Source organism: Myxine glutinosa, chromosome 2 (genome assembly GCF_964187855.1).
Source record: "Myxine glutinosa chromosome 2, kmMyxGlut1.1, whole genome shotgun sequence".
Taxonomy (NCBI): domain Eukaryota; kingdom Metazoa; phylum Chordata; class Myxini; order Myxiniformes; family Myxinidae; genus Myxine; species Myxine glutinosa.
Genome location: NC_136262.1, coordinates 240,002,492 through 240,013,651, shown reverse-complemented (window position 1 = coordinate 240,013,651; position 11,160 = coordinate 240,002,492). Strand labels below are relative to the sequence as shown.

General features: G+C 42.6%; 1 protein-coding gene across 2 annotated transcripts in view; it reads right to left on the bottom strand.

The window, feature by feature from the left end:
- Nucleotides 1–2,010: 2,010 nt before the first annotated feature.
- FAM53A (family with sequence similarity 53 member A) overlaps nt 2,011–11,160 on the bottom strand; it is a 157,092-nt gene continuing 147,942 nt past the window's right edge. For both annotated transcript variants that reach the window (XM_068106039.2, XM_078772382.1), the window contains one exon: nt 2,011–4,481. In XM_068106039.2, the coding sequence (XP_067962140.1) occupies nt 4,209–4,481 (273 nt within the window). In that variant the 3' untranslated portion in view covers nt 2,011–4,208. The remainder of the gene's footprint in view (nt 4,482–11,160) is intronic.

The window sequence follows — 11,160 nt, the reverse complement described above, 5'->3', positions numbered from 1 at the left end:
AGGTGGAGCCAGGAAAGCCCCGAACGAACAACCACAAATCAGTGGGTATGGCTTGGTCGGGCGTGGCTATATAACCCGCGGCGCGACGCCCCCACAGGAGACGATTGAGGAAAGATGACCGAAGCAGATGACCGAGGAAGCCCCACCAGCGGATGACCGAGGAAGCCCCACGAGCAGATGAGTAAGGAGTCCACCGCAGCGGAATCCACCGCAGCTCTGAGACCACCGCAGTTTTGACCACCGCAGCTGAGCTTTGACGGCAGTTGCGGCCGCGAAGCAACGCCGCCGTGCGAACACGCTTGAGGAGGGTCGGCGGCTGCTCACCTCGAGCCGCGCGATCACACCAACCGGACCCGCATCCTTCCCGCCTGTGATCCCACCTCTTCGTCCGTCCAGCCATCCACCTCCTGCCATTCATTCCTGCTTCATTCCCCGTGTAAGTCTGATTGTCGTCTGTCCTTCGTGTTGTCCCTGGGAATAAGTAAGACTGTATAGGTAAGTTAATAATTGCACTGTGTTTCCTTCCTCTTCTGTAAATTATTTTTGTATTCTTCCTTCTTCCTTGGTTTCTTTGGTCTTGTAAATATTAGTAATAAATCCCTGTTCTTCCTACCTTGCCTTCTTTCCTTTACATCCATTTCGTTTTTGTGATTTCCCCATTGAATACCTGTGGCACGATTTGACCAACGTTTAGGATCGGGTGCAGTATTGCTAATGGTTCGAACCGCGGCTGCTAATCCGCTCGGCAAATAACATCTTGTCCGCGGTCTCGAACGAGGTTGCTCACCTGCCTCTCTGGAGGGAGCTGGGCAGCTTCAGGACTGATGTCGGTCAGTTGCAGACAAGGGGACTAATCCCCCCTTGGTAAGGGGAAAAGGGGCCGACGGTGAGATCCGTAACAGTATGTTGAAATTTACAGATGTTTGGCTGAACAGTAGTCACGACTCCCTGTCACAAACCTCTATTAAAGAGCACCTTGGGGTGGGGGAGGGCAGGTAGGGCAGTCAAAATATTGACGAATCAACTAGAACGGCACTCAATAGAGAGCATACCTCCACCTGGTTGACCATAACACTCAATGGTGAAGAATGACATTAAAAATTCTACTAGCCGGATCCGGATCCTCACCAAAATTGAATTGATTCTTCCTTGTCACACACACATGTCCGATAAGTTTCGTCCAAATCCATCGATAACTTTGAGATATCCTGCTTTGTATCGTTTTTGGCCCTGTCTCCCAATGGTTTAGACTTTAGAGTCACTTCAAATTTTAAATAATTCTCATATCCGAATCCATATTCATATCTTTACCAAAATCGAATCGAATCGTCCTTGTCAGACACCCAATCGGTCCACCAAGTTTCGTCCAAATCCGCCCACAATTTTTGAGATATCCTGCTATATATAATTTTTGGCCATATCCCTCATTGGTGACTAATCACTTAGAAATTAAATAATTATCATATCCGAATCCATATTCATATCTTCACCAAAATGGAATCGAATGGTCCTCGTCAGAAACCCAACCGGTGCACCAAGTTTCGTCCAAATCCATCCACAACTTTTTAAGACATCCTGCTATGTATCGTTTTTGGCCCTATCTCCCAATGGTGAAGAATCACTTTTAAAATTCTAGTAGCCGGATATGGTTCCGGATCTTCACCAAAATCTAATCATTTCGTCCTTGTCACATACGCTACATCTCTGCCAAATTTCGTCCGAATCCATCCACAACTTTGAGATATTTTGTTCACAAACGGACAGACAAACAGACAGACAGGGGTGAAAACAACCTCCATCCACCTTTCGTGGCAGAGGTAATGAGCACCCCTGCTCAAAAGTTGCACAAACTATCAAAGAAAAGTTTGCTAAAATATGACAATAAAATCGCCTGTGGCTAATTGCAGTAACATTATTGTTCGCAACAGTCACTAGGCAAGCGATCATTAGCGTGGTGATGGAAATGTTGGTATGCTCAACAATCAGAAAAGAGAAATTTATACACAGATGTAACATGGGCTTTTGCCATGTTTATTTGCAAAAAAAGCTCAAACTCTCGACTCACCCATCCACATCCATCCACTACAAAGAAAAAATAAAAAATAAAAATAAAATAACGCCTTGTCCATAATCGGCCGACCATTGTGTTCACATTATAACAAGGCCTGCTGCGAAAGACCACCGATTCAATCACGTTCCCTGCTAAACATTTCAATGCCAACATATTCAAAAAGAAAAAAAGAGAAAAAAAAAAGAATCAGCCTTTGCTCATTGTACATGTGGGCTGTGAACAAAATATAACATCACAATTACAAACTTGCACGTAAAACAAACCTACTCTTACAACTGGGACAATGTACAAAGTACATTAGAAAATACTTTTCTTTACAAGAAAATATCTGAGCTGCTGCTTTACAAAAGATATAGCAGAGGCACCCAGGGGTGAGTAAAAATAATGAGATAGGTTAAAACATGTTAACAGTCAAAAGGAAACGAACGTTACAAATGTACACCTTTACCTTTGTAGTTAGCCTTTCCCAGCGGGATTCTGGGAGACCATGCACCTGTGCAAACTAAGTGTATTTAAAGTATTGTAAACAAGGATCGAGATCTCATCTTCCTGGAAAAAAAAAAAAAAAAAAATCAAATCATCAACGCAATGGAACCTGAGTTCTGAGAGGTGGTTGGGGAGGTGGGAGGAGGAGAAGGAGGAGGAGGAGGAGGAGGAGGGGTGGGGAGGTGGGTGGAGGAGGAGGAAGGAGGAGGATGAGGAGGGAGGATGAGGAGGGAGGATGAGGACGGGGTGGGGGAGGGAGGCAGAGGAGGAGGGGGTGGAGGAGGTGGGAGGAGGAAGAGGGGGTGGGGATGTGGGAGGAGGGATGTGGGCATAAAGAGCAAAAATTTCAACCAAGGGCAACCTTTCCAAACATCCCCGATCATGAGCTGGCAACAGATCACCATGGTCTGAAAAAGCCACGCCAATGTCTGCAAGTCGATTGCCTTTGTGAGTCTGTCTGGATGTACATTGAACTCGGGTGTTGTTCAACAAAGGTCAAAAAGCTATTTTGAACACTCGTGCTGGATTATGAAAGATGCGATAAATGCCACGACCAGAAACACTCAAACGTGTAATGATTTCAAACTAACATCGAATGATGTCACAAAAGCACAAACTTGCTGCACTCACGCGAGAGGCACTAGGGTGCATTTAAGGTGCGTAAACTTTTACTGCCAAACCCTACTTCAGCAGACTGCGTCAAGCCGACCGCACACGACACTTGGGAGCGACAACGCGTACTTGCTTCACCACAAAGGCTCGTCTACATAGGTGAAAAGCAACATTACAACAGCAAAAACGCCTGATAAACACGGCTTCATCTAAAACAGCGCAAACGTCCAAACAACATCCAGACAAAGGAATGGGCAGAAAACTATGCACAGGTACATAGCTTAGGGGTACAGGGGGGTTGGGGCAGCACATGGAGGATGGGATATAGACCTGTGGGTTTACTCGATGTAATTAACAGGCAAAAAATAAAATAAAAAGGTTGCACACCTATTAAGTTATGGGATCAGCCCACCCCAAAAAAACAAAATGATTATGGGCTCATTGGCTGGGCAGAGTACACAGGAAGCATTTCGTTCCACAGAAAAGGGTCGCTAAGTGCTTCGTCTTCACATAAGTTAGCATGTTCATGATGGAACCACAGGGAAGGTTAATAAAATAAAAAGTATCTCCAGACTCGAGAAGCAAACCGACACATTTCGTACAAGCAGCTGAAGGTTCAAAATGGGGATAAATCAAGATGTCTCTAACAATCCGATGAAGAAAATCCCTCAAACTTAGTGTAATTTAATTATTTCCCCTACATCCCACATGTGACAAAAATCGCTGGAGATCTGCACGGTGGTTAACCAATACTGGCAATTCCAAGTGTGTGCCCAGCTGTTTATTTTAAGAAAAAAGGAGGGGAGGGAATAATAACCACGAGGAATGTGGGCATAATATTGGTGCATCACCAGATCTTTGCTGGGCCAGCCAGAGATAACCAAGCACCACACACCACCCCATGGTGGGGAGGCAGCTTGGTTCTTCGGGCCACACAAAAACTCTGCAGCCTCCACAGACCAAGGATGCTTGGGCAAGCGGCAGAGGGGGGAAATGGGGTTGAAGTTTGCTGGGATTCCACAGCAGGTTCACACAAAACTCAATTCCTCTCAATCTCATCCACATCCAGGCCCTGACAGTCCAACTGAAAAATCTCATTGCATGGATCATGATCGTGATCATCATCGTCTTCGTCATCGTCTTCTCCCTCTTCACCCTCCTCTGTTGATGAGCTGCAGACTGTAATACGTCCGGCGTCTCCACGACCTGCCGAGAAGGAGCACGTTCCACCTGGAGACACGATGGTCTCAAGCCTGTTCCTTGGAGATTCGTCATCATCGAGGGAACACAAGCTCTGGGAATTCTTCAAGGTCTGCAGAGAGGCAAGGGAGGAGGAGAGTTACAATGCAAGCACAATTATGCTCGACTGCTTTCATGACTTATAACCAGTTTGCACTGTAGGACCCGACTGGGCATGCTGAGAATTTTCCTCCGAATCAGAAGCCAAGACTACATACGGACTTTCCTCCCATCACTGTCAAAAGAAGTAAGGAAACCATTCAATACAACCAGCTAGCCTGTACAGTGGAAACTCGTCATTTTAAACCAGGGGTCCTCAAATATTTTTGATCGTGGGCCAGAGCCAAATTCCTTACCATCTTGTGGGTCCACACAACCAAAGACATTTTAAACAAGTAAAAAGCTACATCCTTTGGACATATTAAACCCCTTAAAATATGAATGAATGAATGAATGATCGTTTTAAGGCCATTTTCCCTGCTAGGGCGGGGGTTAGCCTTGCGGGCCCCATGACAATCATGGTTCCCTGTTTGAGGCAATGTTTTTATGGCCGGATGCCCTTCCTGACGCCAACCCTTGGTCGCCTCTTAAGATGCGCAGGGATACGGTGTACCTATTCTAAATCGGGGTACACACCGTGATCATTCATCCCAGCAAGCTGGTACTCAATTTGCCGACCTCGGAAGGATGACAGGCTGAGTCAACCCCCCTGGCGTTAATTCAGCGATCGACCGGGATTCGAACCCAGGGTCCAAGGATCCCAAGCCGGTACCCTAACCGCTAAGCCAACACCAGGCTATAAAACCAGGTTCTGGCATAAAAGTTTATCGATTATCAAAATATAAATAGTTTATCAAAATACTGTTATAATTATCGCAAGGCGAACTATGAACAGTCAGGGTAGTGCGGTGTATGTGATCAGTGCAGTCGCCTTTGCTCATCCGTGACCTTGTAAACACGGGGCCCGAACCGAGAGTTACCCAGGCGGAGACTGTTCAGGGTGAGGGTCTGTGAGGCGGGAGCGGTATTTGTTCTTGGCAAACTTTATACGAGAGAATGGTGCCTCACAGATGTATGTACTGCCAAAAAGGCCGATTCATTTGCATGCGTGATTGCAAAGCTCAGAAAAGGACGAGGCAGGCAACTTCTGGTAGAAATACAGAATTGACCAGACTATCTGAAACTGTCCCTTCAGATCCATACTTGATGCAGTTCAACTAGCTGCATCTGCAGATGATCAGGTGCCATCATTACATCTACAGACTACACCTTCAATAAAAGAAGTTGATTCTGAGGGGGTCTTCAGTTGTGACATCTGCTTGCGTGCGTGTCCCCCCATGACGTTGTCGTACTTGGAACAATGACATGCAGATAGTGGGGCTCCACATTTCCCTTCTTTGGCAACGCCACTGTCTCCTTGCAGACCAGGCAAAGAACATTGCCGGTAATACTCCACGAATAAACTTCCCCCACTCCATGTTGAACAGTTCTCAGCATCAACCTTCTGCTTCTTAACCTCCATTGTTGTGTTCACTGAAATGAGGAAACTCTATAATCAGCATTGAGGGACACAGCCACAGGTGGTAGCTCGCTAAATACTTCCTGTATTTCTCTCTTTTTATCAATAACTCCAAACTAAATCTTCCTTGAAAGTAAAGTTTGTAAACGATTCTTCATTTAAAACTACTGTATTTAAACATTTTACATATGCTCCACTTCACTATCTCCCCATCAGGAATTCACGTGCGCGTTCTTCTTCGCCACATTTTATCATGCTTTTTCTTCCCCAAAAAAATTTTACTTGCAAAATCGAAGATTTTAAGTATACACAAAGAATTAAGTTAAGCACCCCTACACAACGAATTAAGGTAAGCACCCCCTAATATATATTCTTTGTGTATATGTATACATTGGCATATATTCTAAGGTATGTGAGATCAAATAATGATTGGTATGACATTAGCAATTATCCATTGATGAAATTGAGTGATCAAAGTGAAAAAAAGTGATTGGTTGAGTCAGTGATCCGATCACGTGGGTCCTACACACGTTATTGACGCAAAGATCGCTAGAGGTCTTCTCAGAACAATGACTGTACGTTAGAAAACATAAACGTCATCCACACTGTCCGTGATGGACCTATAGCTCCATACTTAAATTGAGGTGAAAATATGCCTAAAATTCCCAAAACATTTCACCTTAAATTATTCAGAATAAAATATTGAAAACGGCATGATTGTTATGTTTTTATGTGACCATAATATCACTTCTCCAGAAAATATAGCAATATCATGGGTATATTACACTGTTTTGACGACAACAAACTTGTAATGTGCGAGGTTGTAAAAAAACGGGGGGGGGGGGGGTGCTTAACTTAATTCTTTGTGTATATATTGGTCATTGCATTTGTTATTCTGTCTGTTTGTCACCGGCCTACAGGTCACAATTCTAAACCGATTGTCATGAAACTTCACCAAGTTGTAGAGGTTGTCACAATTGAGAAGCCGATTGATTGAGATCAAAGGTCATCTGGAGGTCAAGTTTCTAAAATCGCCATTTTAAATCCGATTGACTTTAAAATTGAACAGCATTTGCATATCGAGTCACTATATTGGGAAACCAACTATTTTTGAGGTCAAAAGGTCAAAGGTCAACTCAATGTCAAACTTCCAAATTCAATTTCCATCTGAAATACCATCATTTTTCATCCGATTGACTTGAAAATGCAACAGCATTTGCATATTGCCTCACTGAATTGGGCAGCCAACTATTTTTGAGGTCAAAAGGTCAACTCAAGGTCAAACTTCCAAAATCAATTTCCATCTGAGATACCATCATTTTTCATCCGATTGACTTGAAAATGGAACAGCATTTGCATATTGCCTCACTGAATTGGGAAACCAACTGTTTGAGGTCAAAAGGTCAAAGGTCAACTCTAGGTCAAACTTCTAAAATCGTCACTTTTCATCCTATTGACCCGAGCTTTAATCAAGATCGTCAATTTGGATCTTGATGAAATGGACAATTTGCGAGATCAATTGCAACCTCTTTTTTCGGGGGAGAGGAGGTAGGGGGGAGGGGGTTGGATTTTGCAAGTATCATGCTTTGCATGACGTCTTCTTGTTTTGTTACTTTCTACTGTTCCTTTTGAGGACCCGAGTTTTAAACAAAAAGCAAGCACGTCCTTGCTTAACATATCAGTGAGAAAAACCACTTTCAAATTATTCTGCAACCACTGCCAGGTTGATCCCACAGCTTACATCCCACTGATAGGCCGGATCTGCATTCGGACTTGAACCAAAATATAATTGGCTTGTTTTTGTCACCTACCGAACTCAAAGTTTTGTCACAACTCGTCCACAACGTTTTGACATGCCCTGCTATGTATCATTTATGGCTCCGTCTCTCAATGGTGAAAAATCACTTTAAATTATAAAATGGATCCAGATCCGGAACTTCACCAACATCTAATCCATTCTTCCTGGTCACATATAAAACATGTCCACAAAGTTTCGTTGGAATCCGTCCATAACCTTTTGAGATATCCTGCTCACAGACAGACAGGGGTGAAAACAACCTCCATCCACCTTCGGTGGCAGAGGTAAATACTATACAGAATATTATAATTAATAAATATTGTGGTTTGAGCTCTTGCACATGCTTTTGGATCACTTTTGCAGTCCAAAAACAAATGAAAAACAAATTGGCACATCATCACTTGATGCATTTTACGAACTAGTTCAAGGATGATCCACGCATGTTAGACCAAATACTCCAGTTGCAACGCAATTCGAAAGTCATTATAAGACTACTCTGATAACCACCCCTTTCCAATGTGAAGCAAGAGTATGGCAAGTACATCAACAAAATATATATTTTTGGAAGAATGTGGTCACAGATGATTCAGCATCAACAACATTATTTTTAAACGTTCAGCATTAGTCTGACAAAAAAGAAAGAAAAAGCATCACCATGACATCAAACTGTGGCCTGAAGAGTTACACCCACACAAAGGTTCAGTGATTGAATAATGTTCTATAAAAATCCTCCTATCAGGACAAAACAGGATGAATTACAACTCGGATCAAACAACGTTCCACAACAAAAAACATTTGCCTCGTGCCATGGCAATCAACCCCCTCGTCGTTACACAAAAGGTTATACTGGGCGGTCCAAAATGATGTGCAACTTTTCAGACGACTGTCATTATTTTACTACTGCGATCCTCTACTTTCAAGTCACCAAAAGAGCATGGTTTTGTAGTGGTCTATTCAAATGCAAGAGTTCTACAATACAAAACCATCAAATGTACAGACACACTGGAAATGTTAAAGACCAAATTGAAAAATCTAGCTCAAGGATGATGTCGAGGATTAATGGTTAAAGGATCTGAAACTACATTCATACGAGATGCAGTTACTGCAGCACCAGACTGAAAGATATAAGAGTGGAGAAAGAAAAGATAGATGGGCAAATCACGGCCTACCTAATGCCTGGACCTCTCTACTCCCGACTACGACATATGGAGGCCCCTCAAAGCTAAAGCCTCCGAAAACAACCCACACAGACTGCAGGGGTTCAAAAATAACATCAGACGGGAAATCAGACACACAAATACACCCCAGCTTCAGTTCTCAGCCGAGTGACTAACAATCTCGGTGTTCTTATGTCAGCTGTCATCCAGAGGCAAGGTACTTGAATCGAGCACTTGATCAACAACTAATGTATGAATTTAGACAAAATCAAGCAAAATGGACCCATAATAAAAAATATTGTAGTTAAATAAAAAGTTGCACATCATTTTAAACGAGCATGGAGGTGTAGTACAAGTAGAAATGGGTGAGGATCGTTTTAAATCAAATGCCATTTCACGACACCACTTGACAGCAGCTACCAGGCCAGAAAAGCTTTTTCTGTACTGTCCATCTCAAAATGTCTGTCCAAAGGAATCTCCCGATGACTTCTTATTCATTTTAGCACTGATTATTATTATTTTAACACTCGTTCTTATTCATCTTGGAGCTGTTTATCTATGACCCACCAATTGCGGCTTTCAAATCATCAAGTGTTTTGCTTTCCTAATTTCTCATCGGCTGTTTGGAAATTTACTGTTCCGAGCTTTGCAGTGCTGCTGGGAGCAAGAAACCAAATCCGCATCTTTCTTTTAAGGCTATGCTGACCCCAACAGGTATTAAAAAGACAGCCTTTCGCAAAGCCTCGCTGGGGTGTGCATAGATTACAGTATATCTGCGACCCAGTGCGGACTCACTGATGCACAGCACTGTTACAATAGCTTTTCATGTTCCTTCAGGAACACTTGAGGCTGACAAAGTCACGCAATAAATTTCGACATCCATACATACTAAGGTGTCATCCCTGGTGTTGGGCTAGCGGCTAGGGTGCCGGCTTAGGATCCTAGGATCCTGGGTTCGAATCTCGGTCGATCGCCGAATTAATGCCAGGGGGGTTGACTCAGCCTGTCATCCTTCCGAGGTCGGCTAATTGAGTACCAGTTCACTGGTAATTCCCTGTTTGTCGTTGAAGGCGGCAAAAAGGGTTGGCGTCAGGAAGGGCATCCGGCCGTAAAACATTGCTTCAAAAAGGGGACCAAAAAACAACAACTACCACGGTCCCCGAAAAGGCCAACCCCCGCTTTGCGGGGAAAAATGGCCTCTAAACGGTGGTTTATACATACTAAGGTGACACTAAAATAGGGGTAAAATTTCAAACATGAAAATTATGGTCTTACCATTCAAAGTGGTTCGCTTTATTGAAGAAATCACACACGTAAATTTTTATGCAAATTGTATAATATTTAGGGGTTGCTCACCGCAACATGGCTTGTTGTGGTGAGCATGCAATACAAAATTGTATAATGACATAAAATTACATAATAATATTATAATTACATTATGTCCATACATATTACATAACAAACTGCAACATAGACAAATATAATCTGATCATTAATAATTCATAAACTTCAAAAATAATGAACATAAATCACTGGCAACTATTGTTGCCAGTGGGCTTTAATGGGTTAAGATGAAAGAAAAACAAAAACGTACCCTATTATTATTACTGTTATTATTATTATTATTATAAATTATTATTATTATTATTATTTTGGAGCGCGGTGGCCGAGTGAGTTGGACCGCGCGTGTTGGGTTGACCACGCCAGTAGAGAAACTTTAGAGGCCATGAGCAACCTCTAAATATGATTTGATCACTGAAAATTTACCAAGTGTTTTCTCATGGGATCAAACAAAACCAGACCATAAGACCTAAAATTATGAAACATTCGGTTTTTAGTGCCACCCTAATACATACATTATGAAAAATACATCAGTAATAGTTAATATATAATTATTTACTTGTCCAATCATAACACTTAAAATATATATGTTAAATTAGCAACATACACATCTCAAACCTTTACAAGCATAGAGCTTAAAAAGTGTGCCCCTTGACAACACGCAGGCAGACACAGGGTATTAGGATCCATCTCACTTGGACATGATGCACATTCAAGGGTACAAAATGAACTTGTGGTTAAATTAGATATAATATTTTGTGGTTGTAAAGACAAATTTGTCGAACAGTGCCCAACGACAGTTGTGTGCGCCAGTATGTTGAGCCTGTAGGCCTTGCAGCAGACCTTAAACCATGTGCGGTATGGGCAAACACACAATAATGGAACCGGATAATTTCGACATAATCCACATTCAAGGTACAGAATTAGATGCAAAATT